The sequence below is a fragment of the Camelina sativa genome, chromosome 5, assembly GCF_000633955.1.
Source record: "Camelina sativa cultivar DH55 chromosome 5, Cs, whole genome shotgun sequence".
Lineage (NCBI taxonomy): Eukaryota > Viridiplantae > Streptophyta > Magnoliopsida > Brassicales > Brassicaceae > Camelina > Camelina sativa.
The window spans coordinates 7080495-7104309 of NC_025689.1; the positions used below are offsets into that span (position 1 = coordinate 7080495).

General features: G+C 32.1%; 4 protein-coding genes across 5 annotated transcripts in view; 3 read left to right on the forward strand and 1 right to left on the reverse strand.

The window, feature by feature from the left end:
• Positions 1-2950, forward strand: part of LOC104785925 (mitochondrial import inner membrane translocase subunit TIM44-2) — a gene marked incomplete in the record, with an annotated part of 3482 nt that extends 532 nt beyond the window's left edge. The window contains 12 exon segments of the mRNA XM_019245745.1: positions 297-380; positions 475-550; positions 862-906; positions 996-1397; positions 1480-1548; positions 1669-1733; positions 1827-1895; positions 1971-2043; positions 2126-2230; positions 2311-2382; positions 2462-2524; positions 2611-2950. Of these exon segments, the coding sequence (XP_019101290.1) occupies positions 297-380; positions 475-550; positions 862-906; positions 996-1397; positions 1480-1548; positions 1669-1733; positions 1827-1895; positions 1971-2043; positions 2126-2230; positions 2311-2382; positions 2462-2524; positions 2611-2742 (1255 nt within the window).
• On the forward strand, positions 3805-5211 carry LOC104785926 (ubiquitin-conjugating enzyme E2 variant 1C). Of its 2 annotated transcripts, none has more exons than XM_010511213.2 (4): positions 3805-3968; positions 4405-4547; positions 4650-4775; positions 4859-5211. In XM_010511213.2, the coding sequence occupies exons 1-4, from the start codon at positions 3935-3937 to the stop codon at positions 4997-4999; spliced, it is 444 nt and encodes a 147-aa protein (XP_010509515.1). In that variant the 5' UTR covers positions 3805-3934; the 3' UTR covers positions 5000-5211. The 2 variants fall into 2 exon arrangements, with proteins under 2 accessions (XP_010509515.1, XP_010509516.1); XM_010511214.2 differs by having other exon boundaries at positions 4405-4544.
• LOC104785927 (transcription repressor OFP15-like) lies at positions 10468-11578 on the forward strand. Its single transcript, XM_010511215.1, has one exon. It carries the CDS (start codon positions 10639-10641, stop codon positions 11452-11454), a length of 816 nt encoding a protein of 271 aa, XP_010509517.1. The 5' UTR covers positions 10468-10638; the 3' UTR covers positions 11455-11578.
• On the reverse strand, positions 21749-22767 carry LOC104785928 (transcription repressor OFP6-like). The gene has a single exon (XM_010511216.2). It carries the CDS (start codon positions 22572-22574, stop codon positions 22023-22025), a length of 552 nt encoding a protein of 183 aa, XP_010509518.1. The 5' UTR covers positions 22575-22767; the 3' UTR covers positions 21749-22022.

Here is a 23815-nt window from a genome sequence, read left to right on the forward strand (position 1 = left end):
TTTTTTTTTTTTTTTTTTTTTTTTTTTTTCTAGTTGTTGTGATTACGATGATTGATTTTGTGTTTTGATTTTTTAGAGAGTTGGCGCAGGGAGATTAGGGCTTCTTCTACAGGGAAATGGGTATGCGAGTCATCGTCGGTTTAGTGTTTTTAGTGACTTCTCCAAGAAAATTAGAGGGGAAGCTGAAAGGTACAAAAATGCAAATATTTTGTGTTTTATGTGTATGTGTGGAGGCATGTGAACTTTAAAGTTAAATCCTTTTTTTGGTTTTGTTTTACAATTTTGGTGTTTTGTAGCAATCCTGAATTTCAAAAAACAGTGAAGGAGTTGAAGGAAAGAGCAGAAGAGTTCAAAGGTGTTAAAGAGGACCTGAAAGTTAGGTAAATTCACATTTGTAAAATTGTACACGATATAGTTGACCTTTACTTTTGACATACAAATAGATCTCTTATTGGAATGGAATGGCAAATGCAGAACGAAACAGACGACTGAGCAGCTGTATAAGCAAGTTGATGGAGTTTGGACTGAGGCTGAATCTGTGGCGAAAAAGGTATGCTTTTGTAATTGGAACCATATTCTGTTTCGGATTATCTCTTTCGAGAATGCTTTAAAGGCAATATTTTTTGCTCGTTGCTTGTTTTGCATATTTTGATTTTCATATGTTAAGAACTTAAGTATGTGCTTTCTTCTCTTTCTGAAATCATTGGCTCTACTACGTATGCTGTATCTTTCCTAGTTTGGTAACTAAACTGTTTTAGTGAATTGTAAGTTTGTAACTCAGTTTTTAATGTATGACTAGCCGACTTTGTACATTGTAAAAGGCTAAGAATCAATCCTAACAAAACAGCTTTGATGGTGCAGGTCTCTTCAAGTGTGAAAGACAGGCTCTCAGCAGCCACAGAAGAGGTCTTGCTGGAATGTCGCTTTTATTGTTGTTGTTGTCCTTAATTATGGTATTTTTTTTGTTAACTGGGGTATGTATCTTTTGTGGTCAGGTCAAGGAGTCATTCAAGCTCGGAAAGGAGGAGAATGCAGAGTCAGCAAGTTCATCAAGCACAGGAACCACTGAAGGTGAAAAACAACAGCAGCAGCAGCAGCAACAATCAGGTACGACGGAGGAGCAAAATACCTTTTTTGGACAGTTCAAATCCAGCATTTCTTCCCCAAAACTATCAGAGGCGTTTCACAAGCTGAAGGAAGCCAAACCCCTTGACTTTGCAAAGAAGGGACTTGACATTGTAAAGGATGAATTGCGTGGAAACCCATCTAAAAGGAAGCACCTGGAATATACTCCTCCACCGCCATTTACAGGTGAGAGAAGTACGAGAACGGAGATGGTGGTTACGCCAACAAAACAGTCCAAGTGGCAAAAAAAATGGGAATCGTTAAGAGAAAAGGTAAATGACCCTCTTTGTCTTGTCCACTTATGCCATGTTTTAAAGGCCCTTGTTGAGTTTTTTTACCTTAAATTTGGTTTAGATGCAAGGTTATCCTATATTTAAACGTCTTAGTGGAATGAGTGAGCCTGTTGTCAACAAGAGCCAAGAGGTAATGGACATCTTCTACTCTTCTCTTTAGTCAATTTTGTTCAAATATCTTATTTTGCATTACTGTCTTTGCTAATACTGTTTTGTTATTGTAAATCGACAATGCATTTGGACCGTGTAGATTGCAGAAGATGTGATGGAAAGATGGGAAACCAGTGATAATCCGATTGTTCACAAGATTCAGGAGTATGCTCTAATTGCTCCCTTACTATCTTCCTTTAAAATTAACTTACTTGCAGCAACATAGAGAAACTGTATGTGCATTCTTTTGTTTGGCAGCATGAATGAGAAGATCTTTGAGGAAACAGGTTCTGCATCGACTTACAAAGAGATACGCCGCCGAGATCCGTAAGTTATAGAGACCTGATTATTGGTTTGAAGATATGGCCCTGGTAATCATATTCTTATCCCTTTTATGGTCAGATCATTTTCCTTGCCGGACTTTGCTGTAGAAGTTCAGGAAGCCATCAGACCAGTCTTGAATGCATATAGTAAGGTAAAACTCAGGTTTTTATATATAGATCATCTTGTCCCATCTTCTTTTTTGTTGCCTCTAATTAATTCCCATCTTTGTGCAGGGAGATGCTAAGGCCTTGAAGAAGTATTGCAGCAAGGAAATGATTGAACGGTGCTCGGCAGAGCACAGAGCTTTCCAGGCTCATGGTCTTTTTTTCGATCACAAGGTAAGGTTTTTTTGTTCTTGGTTCCACTGGATCCTCCTTCGTGTTGTGGTGAGTAACATCGTTTTGGCCGAGATGTGCAGCTTCTGCATGTATCTGAAGTTGATATTCGAGAGACAAAGATGATGGGGAATTATCCAGTAATCATCGTCACGGTAATGATCTTCATTTTCCTTCTGAGGTCATCCTTTAGCTAAGAATTGGTTCTGATGGATTTATAATCTTTGATGTCAGTTCCAAACGCAAGAAATCTACTGCGTTCGCGACAAGAATGGAAATATCAAAGAAGGAGGCCAGGTATTGTGAATAAACATCATAAACCAAACTCAAAACATATGGGCAATGCCAGAGTCCATTAAGAATTTGTTGTGTGTTGGATATAGGACACGATACACATGGTGCACTACGACTGGGCAATGCAACAAGTGGAGGCATCAGAGTTAGGGGAAGATGCGATTTATCCCATTTGGAGGCTCAGAGAGATGCGGAGAATGGGTATTCAAGCTCTAATTTAAATCTTCTAACTTATACTAAGAAGCTAAGCCTCTCTATTTGCAAATGTACCATCATTTACTCAATCTTGTGTACTCTTTGAATTTTTATTTTCTTGTTCTTCTTCTCTCTCGGGAAGGAGTAGCTTCCCATGTTTCCGGGGAATAAGTTTTGACAAATATATAAAATAGTTCCCAAGTCATTTTCAAGTTTAACGAAGTTTTTTTGTTATGTTTGTGCCTTAAAAGGGTAAAAACATAACCGATTCAGTAAATGAACTTGTAAATTACCGATTTCAGTCCAAATATGTATTTGGATTTTAACAGTTTTGACAGATTAGTGCTCATGCTCTTGCTTCTTCCTGTCAAAATTTACCCTGACCCTTTCCATAGATATTGTTCAGTAAGTTTCTGTTCTAAAACATGTTGTTCAGCAAGTCAGCCTGATCATTTCTGAAGATAAAAAGTTCCAAACCTTCTTCCTCTAGTACAATAGTTTGAGGATCCTCTTCTTCGACCACCTTGTCTTCCATTACTATACTGATATGACCATTTCATTATTATAATAACCATATGAGTTATTGTTACCTCTGAAAGGTTTGAGCACCAAACTGTCTTTTCTGTAACATGGGAAAGAAATGGGTTCACATTTTGTCTGCAGTTTTGACCCCTCAAGTACTTGGAGCTGAGAGATACAATTGTCATCAAATGAAGGGAATGCAATAGGAAGGATGATCCATAGTAGTACGAACACAAATTATACCCTTCTCATCAACACAACAGTTTTGCCTAAATCACTTAGTTGATGAGAAATCCCCTTTAAGTTCACACAACTGCTGTATTCTTCTTCTCATATTTTGTAGATTTTCACTGAAATAGTTATACAATTCCATGATTTCATAGTCTGGACTAGACTCATAAATCAACTAATTTACAATCAATCATCAACTAACAGTGATGATCGAGTATGTTTGGGGTTATTCTTGAAAATATCTTAAATTTGTGGTTTCAATTGTAAAGAGAACAAAAATTTGGGTAGCGGAAAATAAATAGTTGCCACCTGCAAATTCAGCTGCTCCCCCAAGTTTGGTTCGACTTTGATTATTCTCTCCACTAAATAGCGTTTTTGTGTCTTCTCCGCAATCAGAGAATCTCTCAATTTTGGTCAGATCTCACAATCAATCGACTCGAACGAAACCTCAAGCTCATCAAAATCATGACTCTTGGCTCAGGGGCATCGAGTGTTGTCGGTAAATTTTTTCGATTTTTTTTTAAAAAAGTTTTCTAGGGTTTTTGATTTGAGGCGAGAACGCGTCTTGGGGTTTATCTTAGATATGTTTCAATCGATCTTTCTTCTTGATCGTTTTATGGGTTTAATCTCTGTTATCTCTATCTCTATCTATAACTTTGAAAGTTTTCGTCTTTTGATTGGTATTGAACTCATAACGTTCTGTGATAATCCCGATTCTTGAGTTTGGTTTCTTTTTTTAGCTTAACTATTCCAATGGTTCTGAGTTTCTGGTTGCGGTGATGATGGATTGTATTCATGCTTTGATTAGAATTGAGAGCTTATTTGTGTAATTGTGTTTTGTGTCATTCACTAAAACAGAGTACTTATTTTAGAAATGTAAACGGATTAAGTGATGAGCTGAGATGTTTTACCTTGTGGTTGTTACAATTATATAGTTCCGAGGAATTTTAGATTGTTGGAAGAGCTTGAAAGAGGTGAGAAGGGTATTGGAGATGGAACTGTTAGCTATGGAATGGATGATGGAGATGACATTTATATGCGTTCTTGGACTGGCACTATCATCGGTCCTCACAACGTAGTTATATCTCTTCTTCTTTTTTTAATTCTTCACTTGTATAGAAACATTTTGTTGTGTGTCTTTCTTGAATGGTTTCATCTGACTGGTACTTTGTTTGTGTAGACTGTACACGAGGGTCGAATTTATCAGTTGAAGCTCTTTTGTGACAAAGATTACCCTGAGAAACCCCCGACTGTTCGGTTCCATTCACGTATCAACATGACTTGTGTCAACCATGAAACCGGCGTGGTAGGAAATGTGATTTTTGGATTTTTTTTATGATTTGTTGCTTTTGAATTAGTTTTACTCAAATGTGGATTTTGGATATCAAGGTGGATTCAAAGAAGTTTGGAGTTCTTGCAAACTGGCAAAGGGATTACACAATGGAGGATATACTGACTCAATTGAAGAAGGAGATGGCTGCGTCCCATAACCGGAAGCTTGTTCAACCTCCCGAAGGAACCTTCTTCTAATACCTCTCAAAAGCCTTTTGAGGGGGGGTTTCTCCATTGTTGATCTCAAGCTTTTTTCTTACGTACCTATAAGTAAAAACAATGGTGTCTGTGGATGAATGATGATGTTCGATTAAATCATCTGGAGTTTAATCCTTGTGTGCAAAAATATATGAAGACAAAGTTGTATCATGTCTTCATCTTCTCAATTTAGATATAATATGGCAAACTGATCTTCTAGGTGCAGAAAGCAGCGTTGTTTCGCTTTATTTCATGTTAGTGAAATTGTTTGCTTTATTTGGCTGTCACCCGACTTGACCTCTCCAATTGTCTTCATATCATGCAAGAACTGGGTCAAGATCATTGGACTGTAGTTCTTCATGCAGTTTGGTATTGGAAATTGAGCCCGAGATTAGGTATTTTATTAAAATGTGTATCATTCAGACCTTCAGTTAACAAGTTAGTCTTCATCTCTCTGTTCCTCGTGTCAAAGCTTCAGTTTCGTGTTTGATTTGGACAAAAGAGTGAAGGCTGTAACGTACTAACGTCCAGTATTATTAGAAAACATGTCGGTGTGTCTGTCCCTTATGTTCAAGGCTTGGGAAGTGTGTCTTATCTCCTTCACCTTAAGCTTGATATGTTAACGACAGTCCATTACCTCTCCTCTAGCTTTTTTCCATCTTTATTCTTTTTCGCCATGTGACTTTTTGTTTTTACTTCACAAACATTGACAACTATTTTTATGGCTATTTTTCAATCTATGCAACTCCATTTTGGTTCTTAAGGCATTAACTTTTTTTTTTATGTCGTTTGTCACATCATAATCATATCATTCAAAGGTACTTGTACCTTGATACACAATGATTTGTACGAGAGAATCTAACTCTCTGTAACACTTGAAAACATTGCGAATGGTTTTATAAATGACATTAAAAACGGATAGTTACTCGGATCACAAATATGTGTATTCAACTTGACATTTTAAGTGATTTGTGTGAAACTTACAAATCCTATGTTATTCAATCATGTATTTTAAAAAGTCTATTAAAATCAATTGTTATTGAACTGATGATTTAAAAATCTACTTTAAAATCCACTGTTATTCAAAATAGTCTGTGGATTTGGATTTTAATGAACTTTGAGATTCTGGAGGATTTAGGTGAGATTTGTTTAGTTAAAAATAGAGAAATCCAAATCTCATGTTTTTATGTGGGATTTGAAAGAATTATACAATAAATCATATCAACTTCCTTAAAATCTTTCAAAATTCCAAATTTTCTAAATCCCATCAAATCTTCCAAAATCATGGTTTCAATACACCCCCTCTAGACTCGGTTGCCATATCAACTAGACTCGGTTGCCATATCAACGCCATGTCTAAGTATGGTACGTAACATGACATTCAAGTAAACGACTATTAACAGTTTGATTAACGACGTTAGGATCAATATATGTTTTAACCAAAAATATGTTAGTCAATAGTCACTAGCCGTTAACAACACTTACATCGAAACAATCATAGTTGATTTTTAACTTTTTCATCCATATATAGTTGTGTTACCATTTTACAAACTGCAACACAGTATAATCCGTTTATGTCGTCTATGAAAAGCAAGAGTGGGTGTTTAGATTTGTAAATTTTGTAGTGACTTTCGAAGTCTATGCACATACCTTACCACACGGTTCATGAATCGCGCCACCTCATTGCATATCATACGCGACCAAATCATTATTTTAACTTTTGTTAACGACGACCAAATCATTAGCAACCAATGAATCATACATGATGCTAACAAAAAGTGTAATATAATGTAGAGAATGCATACATACATAACGCAAATGGGTCCATCCAAAAGCCATGCACCCATGTGCTTATCATTCAACGGAAGGTACGGACGATTTTTTGTTTGATTTTAGCTTTGGTAGCGCATCTGTCGTGTTTTAATATTTGATTTTTTAAAAAAAAATTGTGGGTTCATCTTCATGGATGGTAAGTTATAATTGTAAACTACATACTGTTTAGTAATTAGGAGCGGCTACGTACGTACATTGAGGTATGTTTGTTTCGTAATTGCTAGCGACATTGACAACAATCACCAACATTTTTTTGTTCGTTTCCTAGTCATCACAACATCCAGTGACCATCAACAGCGATCAAATCTTGTTCGTTTTGTGGTCTTTTTAGACTTTTAGTATAGCGATTCTTTCAGTAGTTAACGATTAATAAATAAACACGATCTAATCGTTGATGAATGCAAAACAAGTATGATTTAATCTTTGGTAACTGTCGTTGTGGTCAGCGAATTCAAAACGTAGAGAGTCAAATATAAGTTTACTTTTAAATCATTCTTTTGGCATTATTTAAGAATGATGGTTATAAGTTTGTCTTCTTTTTTGGTGAAAATTGAGATTGCTTTTCAATTTTAATCTTAAATTACCACAAACATCAAGATTTTTGAAAAAAAATTGCATGGATGGATTCAAAAGCACTCGTATGAGGTGAAATTTAGAATATTTGTTTGGGCCACTAGACAGAAGACAATAATGGTCCCAAAGGAAATAAAAAGGATTAGTTAGATAAGATTGGGCCTACAATATTCCTTGAAAGCGATAATCTTAATATTTAATCTTCTTATATTCAAAGATCCAAAAACACTAAAACAGTAACATCACATATTCACATTCTCCAACTTCTGAGCTACAAAATATTATATTTCGTATTCGTGACACCAACACACTGTCCCCTCTTCACTACTTTAGTCACGTCGCTGAAATTTCATGGACCCAAAAAACACTCACATTATAAACCTTAAGATATCTCAATTATTACTACAAGATGTGTGTTTCTACGTTATGAATTTGTGTCGGGATAACTTTTCATGTTTAAACCTCGATCCAATTCCCGAACAAGATATCTATATATAGATTTTTTGTAAGCACAATCATCATATGTATAGTTCGTTTTCTTTTCTTGATCGTCAATCCTATAGTAAGTTTACTGAGGTAGTAATTATTTGCTTAAATGGATTAGACAAACGGGTTTTTTTCAAATATATTTTAAAAATGGTAAGCTAAAGCGCCTAAGGTTAATATTACTATATGAAGTTTGTAAATTAGTAGAAAGGAATCATGATTTGGTATAGCGATGAAGAGAGAAGGATGATAGATTTCGGAGGAAGAGGACCACATTCTCAGTCCTCACATCCCACCAAAATGGTCCCTTTATTTTTGCAGCTTCCACCACCATTGAGCTTCCATTAATTTAATTGTTTATACAATTATAGCTCTAACAATTTTAATCGTCTATTCTTTGTAAGCATTACTTTGAACAGGTTAAGCGTTCATATGAAGAGAATTCATACTATGGTTGATATTGTTTGTTGAGAAACTCGTATTGGAAGCACGTTTTATCGACTTGAACTTTATGAAGCTAAAATCACAATCTATCACCATTTAGTCTTTCATAGCATGGTTTAAGTGAACTGTGTATCATGGTTTATCAACTTTAATCCTTTGAACCTAAAACTATGACAGGATCCATTTATAGTTTTTCTGACTGGTGTAAAGTTTAATACCATAGATACATATATATAGTGTTTAAACTTAAAACTCATAGTCTACATATGGACCAAATTATTAAAACAATGATAAGCTAAGAACGATGATGAATGTTATAAAAAGAAAATGTGATTATATTATTCAAATGAAACGCCTACGAAATTTCCATGAAGACAATGGCATGATAATAAGAAATTTTGGAAGACATACAGCTTTCAATCATTATCTACCCTTTTAAAAATCCCACATGATTTGTCTAAAATCTCCGCTTGTTGTTGAATAATTTATTTGGAAGCTTCTACTTCTATAATATATTATTAAAGATATATGCATGTAACTCATAAAATATTTGATCTGATAATGATTTTGATATCTCTCCTCCCGTGTCACAATCTCTTCACTGGCGTCGCGTGAGAGGCACGTGAGTGAAAGTTACGTGCAACATGGAATTGTGAGGAGGCTCTCACATGGCACTCCCCGTTTATATAAATATATATTCACCGATACGATCTATGATTACTTATATGATCGACTGCACTCTACAGCCAAAAAAAAGTATACATCGATTATGGAAGAATCATTCTCAGTGATAAATTAATTAAGCTATATCTATTTTGAGCATTATACGTAGTAAATATTTCTACAATCGTCGGATATGAATTATTGATACAATATACATTTATACGTAACACACTGATGCAAGCGAACCTATAGATAGATATGTAAAAATAGGTTTCAAGTGCGAGCAGCTTCCATGAAAGAGAAACACGAAACATAGAAAAAACGTTTCCGATTCGGGGAGGAAGCGTGTAATAACAATTAGTTTTAAATGCAAAATAATTGCATAGTTTTTGAGATATTGTCTGATTTTACAAAATTTCTTTAAACCGAAGTCATATCTCTTTTGTTTGTTGGTCAGTTAGTTGGTTGATTCGTTGGTTTAATTTGGTTGTTGAGTTTTTCTTGTTATGGAGTATATAATTATCTTTTTTTTTGTTCAAAGGGAGTATATAATTATCTATGTTACGTTTTTTTTTCCCTTCCATTTAAATCATTTGTCTTATGTTTGAAGTCTATATTATGATTCATACTATATAGGTTCCGTTTCTATTTTGATTATAACTAAGTTTTTTATACACGAGTTGGGTTTTGATTTACATGTCGATTTGAATATACTTTTTTATTTTTTCTTAAGCTAATCTTTTCCATTTCATTTAGGGCGATTTTTATGTTTGTGGTTTTGGTTTTCTATCATAACGCAACTAAATTAAAATAATACTCTGTTATGGACCAAACTTTTAATGTGACCTAAAATTTTTGTCTTTCTTTAGAAATAACGATTACGTTCCTTTGCCACGTGCAATACATATTGTGTAGTCCCCTAGTACGGAAGCTTCAATTATCGTTTCTTTTTTTCTTTTTGAAACTGCGATCAATCGACACTTAGCTAACTTTCAAAATAGTTAACATTAAAATATTTGCATTCATCTGTGTTCTTTTAAATTTCATAGATAATGATGCATGCAACACGGTAACCAATGTAATTAGGCGAATTATGTATTTACAAAAGAAATCAGTCGTATTCAAACCCAATAATTTGTGATAGTATATCCTAATTAAGTCCTAAAATATACTAGTAAACCTTTTAGTATCCTTTCAAAAAGTTCAAAATTCTTTTTTGAATAAATTTAGTCTAAACATTGAAGAAGCTCTGAGGAAAGGGAAAAACGAAAACAAGAAAGCATCATTCATTATAATAAATACGAAAACAGCTTAACCGGGAAAAGGTCACTGAATTATAGTATTGAATGAGCCCCAACCAAACAACATTAAATTTTGAAGCTAATAATTAAATACAACAACCAAATAAAATTTAATATAGAAAAATAGTATCATAGTCTCATAGACGTTCAAATAAGTAAGTAAAGAAAGAGAAGACCCTACCCATTCGTCTCTCTGTCCTCTTCTCCCTTCAAACCCTTAAAATCTTCCCTCCCTTCACTCTTCATTAACTCTCCCAGTTTTCTTATTTTTGAATCCAATCCCCAAAACATACAAACACAATAGTAAACCAAATTTCTTGTCCCCGAAAGAGAAAAAAAATGAAACTCCCATTTCTAACCAAGAACAACTCTACATCTTTGTATTCGAATTCAAACTCATCATCATCTCATTCCTCTTCATGGCCATGGCCTTCTTGTAATCAAGAACCTAAAACCATGTCTTTCAGAGCTACCATCACTTTCACCAATCCTATCCACGACCAAGAAGACGATGAGCTCGACTTCGACCCACCGGAGATTTCAGATTCCGTAGAGAATGTGATAAAAGGGCTAAGGTCATCGGAGAGACTCATCTTTGAAAGCAAAGGAGAAACCAACTCTATACTTGAAGAAGCTACGAGTAAGCAAGAAGAAGACAAAGAAGAAGAAGAAGAAGGCTTCGTGCTCTTCTCCTTGGAATCGAACGACCCTTACACTGATTTCAAGAGATCCATGGAAGAGATGGTTGAAGTACACGCGCTTCACCACGACTGGAAAAGCCTCGAGACGCTTCTCCTTCAGTTCTTGAAAGTCAACGCCAAGGCCAGCCATCGTTACATTTTCGCGGCCTTCGTCGATCTCCTAGTGAACTTAGCACTACACACCAAAAAATCCATCATCGATAACGACATTTCCAAAGACGACGGCGTCTCAGCCTCACGCGCCGTCGAAGCAGCAGCCGGAGAAGCAAGCACTTCTTGCTGTAATAGTATGACTCTTGGAGAATCTCCGTCGTCTCCGTTGTCGTTCTACACGTCGTGTTCTTCCTCTTCTTCCTCCGATGAGACTTCCTCGACGTCCGTACGATTCTTGCCGTTGTCTTCATTGTTAGAGATGGATGAGAAGACTAAAGACATTTTAGTTTACAATGCTTAATTTGGCTTTTTTCTTAATTAATTTGTTCTTTAGCTTGATTAAAATTTGTGCAGAATCGTAACTTTTGGCTACACATATGAAATGGATGAATGGTATTAATATAATATTGGTATGTTATTAATTTTTTTCAATACTGTTATTTTCTTTAAAAAAATTATATAGGGTGATGATAGTTCGATTGGGCCATTTTTATACTTTCAAAATTAGACAATTGAATAGGTAATTACTCCTACATTTTTTAAAAATAACTATAAAGTATATTATAACATTTAGTACCTTTTATATCCAATAAAAAAAAAATCATAAGTCATAACTATTGTAACTATTTTTGCAAATGCCCCTAAAATAAAATAAAATGGTAGTAAAAGATAAGTAGATTGCATATAATGCGTTCACCTTTTCACTCAAAATGTACATATGAAAAAGAACTAAATCTGAGTTGAATTCTGTGATACTATGGTGAACCTACAACCAATTAATTTAGACAGTGTCAACTGCCAAATTTTGGCATTTTTTTATGAGTGGAATCAGACAAAGTTATAATATGTTAGTAAAAAAATTGAAAACTTTGTTTGAACGTTGGGTGAACTGAGAACGGGAAAACAGTGAAGATCTTCTTCGCTTCAACGGCAGGTTTGGCTTTAAGATGAGACATGTGGGACTGTGAGTCTGTGACACAATCCTACGAGATTGTCTCCTAATCTATAGTTTTTTTTTTTACAACTACTTATAACAATAATAAAGAATAGGTTCATAACTAAATTAACATGGGCTGAATTATCAAATTATGTATGGTTTTAATTAGTCTCTGACATCGTGTTTTTGATAGATCTAATATGAGCCGTTGGTTTTGAATTTTAACTGTCGTTATTTATATATACATATAGCAGGGGTTTTTTGTTTTATAATAAGAGACCTGGTTCGTAATTCGTATAGTAAAATCCAAAAATAATTGTGACTGCAACAAAAAAAAAAAAAGAGCCCAGAAATTCAGAATATAAACAAAATATTAGATGCTGTAAGATATACCTGCATCCGCTCTTTTAAAAAAAGCCCTGACAATCTCTGCCTCTTTTGATATAATCTTCCACGAATATATATACATTTATAGAATGATTACTATTAATAAAAAATTAAGAGCGTCTAGTTTAAAGTATAAAGTAGCAAAAGCCAATAAATTAGAAAATTTACCGATCTTCTTCTTTTTTTTAACAGAGGTTTGGACGAGCGCTAGTAATTAAGGATGTGTCCCAACCTCAAACCATCTTTGAAGCATACCATCTAAATCGTGATTAATTTTTTTTTTTAATCTTTTGCTTTGCTTTCAGTTTGAATATAATGGGCTTAGAAAGGTTCAAGAACTCATATTGTATAATACTAGTTCATTTTGCATATATTGGAACTGTTTTATTAACTTCTTCAGTTGTTATTTTTTTTGGTAGGGATCACTTATTCAGTTATTGAGAAGAAGAATAAGTATGCTAATAAATAAAACACGTATGTGTATGCTAATTATGTAATTAGTTGCGGCTTAACGGTTATCGACGATGCTAGTTGAGAAAGATAAAGACAAATACTTTTATTGATTTGATAAAGTTGATGTAAAAACAAAATAATTGTCAACTCTCTACCTTCGAGATTAATCTTTCTGCGGTAACGATTATTAAAATCTCAAGAAGCTTCGAACTTTTGTATAAAGTACAAATTTGAAATTAACCTTAAATATGTAAAAAATTACATTCAATTGTCATTAGAAAAACTTAATTAAAATTAATAAATTAATAAAATAAATATAATTAATTAAGAAACGAAAATCAAGGATACAATAAATAAAATAAATTATAGAAAAGTAAAAAAAAAAATCTATTAGAATCAAAACTATTCTGTATTAAAAAAAATTAACAGCTAAGATTTTAAAAATCTAATCAAATAAAATCTACATTTACAAATTTTATCCTACTATATTAATTGGGAAGTACAAATATGAAACTAACCTTAAAATGTGTAAAAATTACATTCAATTTCCATTAAAAAAACTTAATTAAGATTAATTAATTAATTAAATAAATAAAATTAATTAAAAAATTAAAACCATGGACACATCAAATAAAATAAATTGTAGAAAGGTAAAAGAAATCTATTAGAATCAAAATTAATTCGTACTTAAAAAAAATTAACAGGTAAGATTTTAAAAACCAAATCGAATAAAATATACAACTACAAATTTTATCAAAACAAAATTCCACCACAGGATAAAATTATTACAGACAAGGAAAGGAAGCCACAGAAAAAAAAAAACAATGAATATTGTTTTTTATATGTTAGTAAAAATTGTGTTTGGTTGACAAATGTTTAAACAATTTTATTCATTACATGCAAATGTTTCAATAAACATTTTTAAAATACAAAAAATTATAATATAAGCAAACCAAATTTTTAATCATAAACTATTATAAATAACATAATAATAAAATAAATTATTACAAATTTTAATTAAAAAAAGTTCAGCCCGCGGTTCTCTGCGGGTTAGTACCTAGTTTAACTAAACATTTCTAATCACTCTCACCAACTCTTCAGTCTTATAATTTTTGTTTCCCCATATCTTTCACTTTTCTTGGCTTTTTGTTACAATTTATTAGCATGTGTTAACATAGAAAACGAATTTCATTTTTCGAGATGCATTATAGTAGTAGGAATTTTAAAATGATTCTCGAAGTTTAGGCATATACAACTAATCACAAGTATAATAAAGAGTCATTAAAAAGGAATAATGGACGTAATTAAATAGTATGAGCATCAGAAACGGATAAAGTCCAAAATTTTAGGCCGTGTTTTGCTCTCTTGAGATTCAAAGTTCTCATTTATTAGAAAGACCAAATCTCATGTCACAGATTTCAACTTTAAGCTCCTAAATGTACCCCAAGCAACAATTCATTGGTATATCGGTTTTTAGCTTAACTAATGCAATGTGGTTCGTTATACCAACTTATTTGCGTTATCTCATTTCCATCAATTTAGTTATTTACTTCAGAAGTCTTCACAACGGTCATCTTCATGGCATTAAATTGTTACAAGTAACTGTAGTGACCCTGTTCTTTTCACTTACCAGTAAATTGGTTTATTTTGTCGAACCGATTTGATTAACCCTACTAGTAATCAAACCCAATAAATTTAAACCCGACTAGTAATCTTGTTCAGTCCCGATTCCAAATACTATTATCTGCTAAGCTCTCAGCTTTTCTACCCGTGTTTCAACTTTCAAACACACAAATCGAAACGATTTATTTAACCAATATTTTTTCTTGGCTTGTCCAAAATAAATCGGTTTATTGACATAAGTTAAAATTCTAGGAAAATGGAGATACCATTAATGGGTTTGTAATCTCAAATTAAATTGTTTTGTGAGGAATTATGTAGTATTGGGTTTCTCTAAAACATTTGGACTAGTAAAAGCCTGCAGGTGTGTCTGTTACTTTGTCCTAAAGCTCCAGTAATCGAATACATGTTTCTTTTACTTTCTAGTGGTGGACTCGAACTGGAAACTTACGCATCGCCGTCAAGTTTAGTGACTTTTAATTTACACCGTTGATGACTTTAACAAGTCTAGACGACTGGTTCACTCTTCGAACCATCTGGTCTCTAAAGTAACAGCCCATACTACTTTCAAGCCCTTAAACATGTGTGGGCCGATTCCATTTTGTAGTTGTATCTTCTTCTCAAGTCCACAATGGTCTTACAATACATAAACCTAAATTGCTTTAGTAAACATACTACTAGGTAACAACCCGCACTATTTGCGGAATAAATTGATTTAAAAAAAATTATTATTTTAGAATCAATATTTTTTTTGTGCCAAACATAATATGTAACTAAAGTTTTTTTATTTATTTATTCAAAACTGCGTTTTTCGTGTAAAAATATGTTTCACCCGTGAAATCTTGAAATGTGGAAGATAAAATATTGATAAAAATGTTATTATTTATTGCAACATGTTTTTTGTGTGGTTTAAAAATCAAATTCATATCTTTTATGTTTTATTTTGTAATCATAATAATTTTGCATGTTTCTTATGTAACAATAACAACATATACTAAATTACTCGATAGTTTAACTAATTAATTTTATTATATGTTAGTAACAATCGGATTCTAAACTAAATTTTCTGAAGATAATATACTTTATTGATTTAATATTTGTGATTAGGCTATTTAAATATTTTGAGTTAGTCGGTTTGTTAATATTTTCTATAAATAACGGATTATTACCACAAAAAAACCATTATGAAAAAATTAATGAAATTTCAAAATTAACGTATTTGTGTAAAAATACATTTCACCCATGAATTACGTGAACGTGGTAAAGAAAATATTTATAAAATGTTACAATTTATGGAAATATATATTTTTGTGTGCTTTAAAAATCAAATTTTTATATTTATGGTTAATCAAGTAACTATAACAATTTTTCATAATCTAATAACCACTCATTTTAAATATATTATGATTTTTTTGGGTACTAAGTTTATTTATAATGATAAGGGTTATTGTCTCATTCCTTTTTAATAGCACATTGATTAGTGTACAATTAAAACGTATATTCCTATTTGGTTATCAATATTTCTATTTTTAATGAATAATCACACTAAATGTTGAGATTAATTAGTTTACATACTTAGATATTTATAAATAATCACACATCTAATTTGTTGTCATTTATATATATATATATATATATATATAAATCTATATTTATTGGGAATTAAGTTTCTTTAATGAGTTGGAGATAATTCAGGAGTAATATATTTCTTTTTATAATCAATTATAATAACTATTGAAAGCTTGTTATTTAAATTATTATGGTAATAATACTAACATAAAAATAACATTTTTTTATATGATTTTGTTCTTTATTTGTTTTAACTTTATATGTTTTTATAGCCTTTTTAGAATATTTTACTTATATTGATTTCTTAAAAATAATATAACTTTGACTTGTATATTTGTAAGTAAATTTTAGTAATATTTTGACTTAAAATAGTATGTAATAATTTTATTAGTTTTAATATGTGATATTTAAATTTGTGTAAGAATTGATGACATATCTAATTATTATTCAGTTAATTGTGTTTTTTAAAATATAGTGGTATGTTAATGTAATTATGTAAAAAATTTAAGGGTTTTTTTGCTAAATATGTCTCGAGCTCTCTGGTGACGACACATTAGCTTTTTCAAGAGAATGTTTCTCTATTAATATATAGAAGATTTGTGAGAAAACAATTTAGGCATGTTATTAAAAAAACATGAGCCTAAATTTCATTCAATTATTATATATGTTATTATTTATAACAGATGAAAACTTAAAATAATAAATTATTGGTGAAATTTGGGAACTAGAGTTCGAGTCATGTTAATGCGATTTCAGTTATACTCAGGCATGTCATATTAGTCTCGATTTCCATCTAATATCCCAGTATTGAAAACACAAACTCATTAGATATGGTTACAAACGAAGAATAGTACAATATAAATCTATATTATAGGCCAAAAGTTCTGAAGTTTTGAGGAATTGTGCTTCTGAAGCCATTAATGGAGGAGCCACGAGAATCANACTCATTAGATATGGTTACAAACGAAGAATGGTACAATACAAATCTATAGTATAGGCCAAAATTTCAGAAGTTTTGAGGAATTGTGCTTCTGAAGTCATTAATGGAGGAGCCACGAGAATCTTACAGAATCGTTATTGCTCCTTTTATTGCTTATCGTTAATGCTTCTTTTATTCACAGATGTCTGAGCTCATAATTACTAGTTGCTGCTTAGTCTAATCTGAAATTTACTTCAATATTGATTACCATATTTACTACTTGGTAGTTGGGTCATATATTTATAGCACCCATTGATTATTCTTTCAACATTAATTATGAATGCGTGTATTTATAATCATAAATATTACCAGTAGTAGTAGTATAGCCTAGTTGGATGAAGTTAAGTATTTTAAATGCGATTTTGGTTTTGGACTTTTGTGATGAGTTTCTAAAATGGAATCGAACCACCCGGTCAGGTCGGTCTAACTCTGATTCTAAACGTTTGGTTTAATTCCACGCGCACACAATTTTTCGAGCGACACACAAGCACACACATACCAACACCAGTCTAAAAGTGTTGATCAGTGACTTGATCACACAAAGTACTTTCTATTTTGAGTTTAAAAACTTTGGATTTGTAGTGGTACGTAAGAACTTTTGGATTTTGTAGTGGTACTACGTACCAATTGGTACCACCCAGTCAGTCACCCACCAGATGGTCCAAGCGAACAAAGTGGATTTTGAACGATTTTTTTTTTTCTCTCTTATAAAATAATAGATATCCTCTTTCTTTTATGTTATCCCGTTAATTTATATTACGAAGTTTATAAATTCAAAAGAGTTTCATGTAATCTCAAAAACAATTTAATACTAATCGATTAGAAGATTTTTTTTTTTTTTTAAATGTATGTGAAATGAATGAGTTTTAGATTTAAAAAGAAAACACCAAGTGTCTAATAGTACTTACACAATCACTATTCACTGAAGCTGATACCATTTACGATTTAAAAAAAAAAAAGAAAAAAAAAAAGAGAACAGTATATTTAAAAACAATTACCTTGATGAACTAGAAATTACTGGGTCAGTGAAGAATTAAATACCTTGGGGACCAATGTCAAATCTCTTACGACAAAACTTTTATTAGAAAATGTAATTTCTTGAAATGTCTGTAGACCTGAGTGGACCACTAGACAAAAACTAATAATTACTTGTAAAAATTACTTAGTTTAGCAACAAGAAAAATTGCAAATATTTTAAAGGATGTATCATATAGGAGGAAACTGTAAGAAGGGTTCGTCCAAATTATCATCATCAATAAAAATACACAGGAAAAAGAAGTAATGTGGTAATAAAACTGTACAGATAAGTGTCTGCCTCACTATTTATTTATGTACACACTCTTTCTAATTATTACGAGTACCAAATCCCAATGCACCCTCATGTCTTTTACCGCCAAAATCCACAGGTTCGCTACTTTTCTATGACTGTTGTATTCATTATGACTTTACCTTATGAGTTATTATGAGGGTAGTAATGAATCATTATGATGAAAAATACATTATATATACGTTGTCGCAGTATAATGTACTACTATTATTTTGGATTAGTTTGTTTCACCTTACAATTAGCATGTGTATATTGTTTGATTTGCATATCAGTATATGGATTATGGACTATGACATTAATAGTAATAGACTTATACATTGCGATAATATTTATCTCACTATCTTTCTGTTTGTAAAATTTTGATTTAAGAGAAGAGTAAATCTATTAATGAAATACTTAAACACTAGGATTTACCCCGTGATACATCAAGGGTCTATTTCTTTTATTTTTTTGTTTGTTTTATAAATCAATAACCCGTGCATTCTGAAGAAATTAACAGTCAAATATTTATAACAAATATATCAAAATTTAAGTTATATGTATGTATTAGTTTTTTTTAGTGTAAGATTATATAATTGTATTTGACTGTTAATTATAGGATTTAATCCACAGTTTACTGCAAAATAATTCGTTCTCTACATTATCATAAATGACTCAATTTAATATATCTAATATTCTAATATTGATAATGTTAGCAAAATAATGAAATGATAAATTATCTGTGTAACACCAAATTAATGATAATTAAATTTATATTCATATTGATCCAAATCATTCGCATAATATATTCATTGTGTGTTATTTTAACTTTTAATTGTAAATATTCATTATATATTAAAATAACTCAAATGTAAAATAATATATATCTGAAAATACTTGTTTGGTTTCAAAAATCCTAAAAGAATTTTAAAATATATATCCGTTTATAAAAATTCAAATCACATCATATGCTGAAAAAAAAATCTAAAATTTTCTTAACTTTATGTATTAAATAGTAATTTAAATAATTAAATATAAGATTAAATAAAAGTGAAAGGAAAATTTTATTTTAATATAACATATTGCTTTAAATTAAGTAGATAGATTTTAGAAAATTAATATTATCAAATAAGGATATGATTGTGTTTGGTTGTAAAGATTGTAAAAAATTTAGTTGAGATTTGTTTGGATACAAAGATAAGAGAGGATGACACAAAAATGTACTTAAAAAATGTTAAGATAGATTGGCCTAGAAAACGAAATTAATGAAGAAAGTAAACTTGCTAAGAGAACCTTTTTAAACAGTTTTTGACTGTGCCGACCAAAAAAAAAACAAACAATTTTTGACTGTAGATTTACGATTCTATTTAAAAGTTATTACACTTCTCACATTTGAAGATAGAACTTAAAAAGAAATCAAACAAGAACATTTGGAAATTAAACAGGAAAAAGACATGTTTGGTTGGTTTATTGAGTCAATATATATTAGAGATGCAAGGCTCTAATATTGAGATCCAACATACAAAAAAAAAATGTTTTGGATTATTTTAGGTGTGAATGGTTGCAGCGGTTAGGACGGACTAAACTTGTGAATGGTAAATAAAAAGCGATCTCGTCCGTAGACGGATTTGTTCGTCTTGACCACTGCAATCATTCACAAGTTTAATTCGTAGTGGTGCGGTCCAAAAGAAAAAAAAAAATACTGCAAACAAACTGCCTACTATTTTTGTGTCTGTCCTATTTTTGGGCAGAGTAAACCACAATCACTATTCAAACCCTTTGAAAATAATAGCAGTGGGATAAAAAAAATTATGTCATATTTATCAACAATCTAATACTCCATATGTAATAGTTTTGCTAGACAGAATACAATATCAATCAACTAATCCATTTTTCATCATTTGATATATGACACGTGCCAATCAACTCTTGTCATATATATATATATGTCCGTTTTTATAATCATATTCATACCCAATGATTTAAGACTTGCCGTACCGAACCATCTTTACATACCACACGAGGATTACTACTTCTATTATTACCAGATCATGGTCACACCCATTGAATTGATCATACAGTATTTCCTAATCTGACCGTGCATGATTAATAATACATTAACTATAATCACAAATATTTTTAAAAAAGTAATGATCACACTCTCGACATCAGAAGTTTTCTTCCATGAAGTATATACATCTATCTTTTTTTTTTTTTGTCACTGAAAATATATTAATAAGCTTATTTTGTTTAAAACAAGTAGAATACAAACGCCCAAAAGAGAGAAACTAAAGCCGGTGGACGACATAATGTTCCGAAGTATATACATCTATCTAACAACCAGTTTTTTTAATGATCTGACCTTTACAACCATATTTTTTATTTTTTTACTAATCACCACTAATCTTCTTTATTTTTCGATTTTACTTTAGCTTAATTATCACTATTTTCTTTTTATATCTTCAGAGACTCTTTATAAAAGCCTCTTCGTAATTAGTAATCAATAACATTTTTCATTTTAAACAATGTTCAATCAATTAATTTACATATATAAATTATCCTGAGGACCTATTGTTCCATGTATGCCCCATGGTAGAGAAATTTTTTGGACTTGCCACTAAACACACCGACATACATTTTACAGTCTGAAGTTTGCTTACTATATACTGGCACACTTCCAAAGTAGAGCATACAGTCCGAAATTGGCAATAAAGGGTTAACATTGGACTGATGTAAACTCCGTGGTCTGGTACTCGAGATACTAGCACACGGCCAAGCTATTGGTTTGAAACTAGTAACAAACTTAATTAGCCGTATTCAACATACCAACATGAGGTTCAGAAACAAAATATACAGTCACATATTGTAAAGATCTGTATATACGTACTTCCGAGTTTAGTCCAGAATAAGTTTTCTTTTTAAGGTTGGTCCCCATAAACTACGAAAAATTCTAATCCATATCTCTATCTAATTCTTCATTAAAAAGGTTTTTTTACCCCAAAAATGAATGCATAAAGGCCAAACAAAAATAAGTTGTTATCTATTGGAGAAAAGTGACGAATATAATGTAGAAATACAGTCCACATTCCAGTAGTGCATAATTTAAACATGCACGGTTCATATCTGAAAAGAAAAATAAACCCTAACAATCGAAAATATTGGGTAATAAAAATATTATTGTACTGCCCACTTCGTACATTTGACAATATCTTACGTGATAGACTGCATAATATATATCATGTGAATAATAAATATATAAAAAGATTTCACGTGGACTTGTTTTGGGGAACCTTCACGTCATCGATCGTCCTAATGAGAGTCACGAGTGTCATGCACAAAACAGATCTTTAAAACTTCTATTCTTTCTCGATTTTGGCCGAATACAACAACAAAAATCAACATAGAAACATGTAGCAATATTATTATAAATATTTCTACCATTGTCGTCTACACTTGGTTAAAAAAGACAGAGAAGAAAATCCCAAAGCTACAGATAAGAAAGTTAAAAAAGCACAAACCCAATAATATGTTGACACGTCGGGTAGTAGGTAAAACGGATAGTCAACGTGTCAATACATTATTGGTGACGTGGCATAATTTCTTAGTTAAAAAAAAGGGTTACATTGTTCGGTGGTAGTGGTTACGGTGCGAGGCACGTGAGCCATGACGGTGGACGAGTGGAGACTCTTGGACGCCGCCACGGCGTTTGACGGCGGCTGAGAAAACTCCGTCCCAGATTTCGGAGAAAGCGCGGATGATGATGCCGTGGTGGTAAGGCTCGTTGAGGGAGAGGAAGCAGTGGAGAAGCTCTCTTAGGTCGTCTTTGGAGTAAATCTCGTTCTCGAGAATCATCTGAAGCATAGACTGGCGGAAATCGAGGTAAGGGTCGTCGGAGTCTTTCTCGACGGCGACGGCAGCGGTGGAGGGTGTGGCAGAGGAGGAAGAAGTGTCGGAGAACCAGTGGGAGGTGGATGGTACGGCTGAGGAGGAGGAGGCCGTGGTGTTGGAGGAGTGGGAGTGGCCGTAAGTAGAGGAGTAGTGACGGGGCTTTTTGGGGGAAGGGTTGAAAAAAGAAGACAAGTTTGGGAACTTACAGTTACTACAGCCGATGTCTACAACAGAGACTGCCTTAAGAACCATCTTCTTCTTTTTGCCTTTGCCGGTCGTCATAGCTTGCTCTCTCTTTTGTTACTTAACGTGTAGAGGAAACTGGTGTATTAGAGAGAGAGAGAGAGGTAGAGTGAGTGAGTGAGAGGGAGAGAGAGAGGGTGTATACTTGGATTGGTATTAAAGGGTGCATGTGGTGACTGAGATGGATTAATGAGAAGTAAACTCTTAGCAATAATATTTAATTTGACGTTCAACGGCGACAGTTTGTAAAATGTTTTAAATTTTGTGAACGTTTTTAAAACATAAGTAAATGTCTACATGCATGACAGCATGAGCATTAATTTGACATATACTTACTCCACTGGTTCTATAAAAAGAATACTATTAGATATATAGGACCTAGTTCAGAGAAGTTGTTGAATAAGAATTAGTCAAATTACAGCTTTTGGATTTTTAACATTACTGTCCAAGTAAAGTTTGTTTTAAATGTATTTTGTATTGGGCCTTCATGAGCTTTATAAAACGCCTTTAAATGAGCCTTCATAAAATGTGTCACTCAAGACGGATTTAAACCCAAAGGCCGTAGCTCCTGCCTACCACCCTTCGATCGATCTAGCGTAAAGACATCGAGACCACAATATAGCCTAAAGACATCATGTATCAGAGTTGTCCATCGATGTGATTTTCTATTTGAGATACATAGTGTAAAATAGAAGTGAGTAACATAAGTAATCACTCACTACTGATCACTGGATGTTTAACCAATTGATTTTTACTTGAGTTTAATATATTTTTGATTAGTTACATTACTTTTGCTTTCAGTTTGCACCATTTTCATTAGATTACTTAACGCGGGATACTCCCATTGAAGCGTTGACTATGTCTTAACCCGTAAAGTTTTGCAATTTTNTTTTTTTTTTTTTTTTTTTTTTTTTTTTTTTTTTTTTTTTTTTTTTTATAAAGAAGACTAGGTTTGATTCAAATTATGCATCGGATAAGGATAGATGGAATTTCTAGTGGATTTCATTTTTTTTTTTGGTTCAAAGTGGATTTCATTCTTTTAGTTAATAAATTTATCGTTTTTAATAATAGAATTTAATTTTAATTAAGGACAGCAGAATATAATTTGTTTATTGGATTTAATTAGGTGTGACTCAGTCAAATTTAATTTTGATTCTTGAAAGACTTGTCTTTTGTAAATTTCCTATGAAAATGTTAAAAATCACAAGAATAGGAGATAACGGTCAAACGATAAACCCGTTCCTCGTACCCACAAATTCAAGTAGCGTTTGTGGCAAGAA

Excerpts from the sequence above, each read along its gene's own strand:
- LOC104785928 (XM_010511216.2), bottom strand. The coding sequence starts at position 22,574 with ATGACGACCGGCAAAGGCAAAAAGAAGAAGATGGTTCTTAAGGCAGTC.
- LOC104785926 (XM_010511213.2), top strand. The coding sequence starts at position 3,935 with ATGACTCTTGGCTCAGGGGCATCGAGTGTTGTCG. Across the intron at positions 4,548-4,649 it reads TCATCGGTCCTCACAACGTA|ACTGTACACGAGGGTCGAAT; the intron begins GTTATATCTCTT and ends TTGTTTGTGTAG. Across the intron at positions 4,776-4,858 it reads TCAACCATGAAACCGGCGTG|GTGGATTCAAAGAAGTTTGG; the intron begins GTAGGAAATGTG and ends TTGGATATCAAG.
- LOC104785927 (XM_010511215.1), top strand. The coding sequence starts at position 10,639 with ATGAAACTCCCATTTCTAACCAAGAACAACTCTACATCTTTGTATTCG.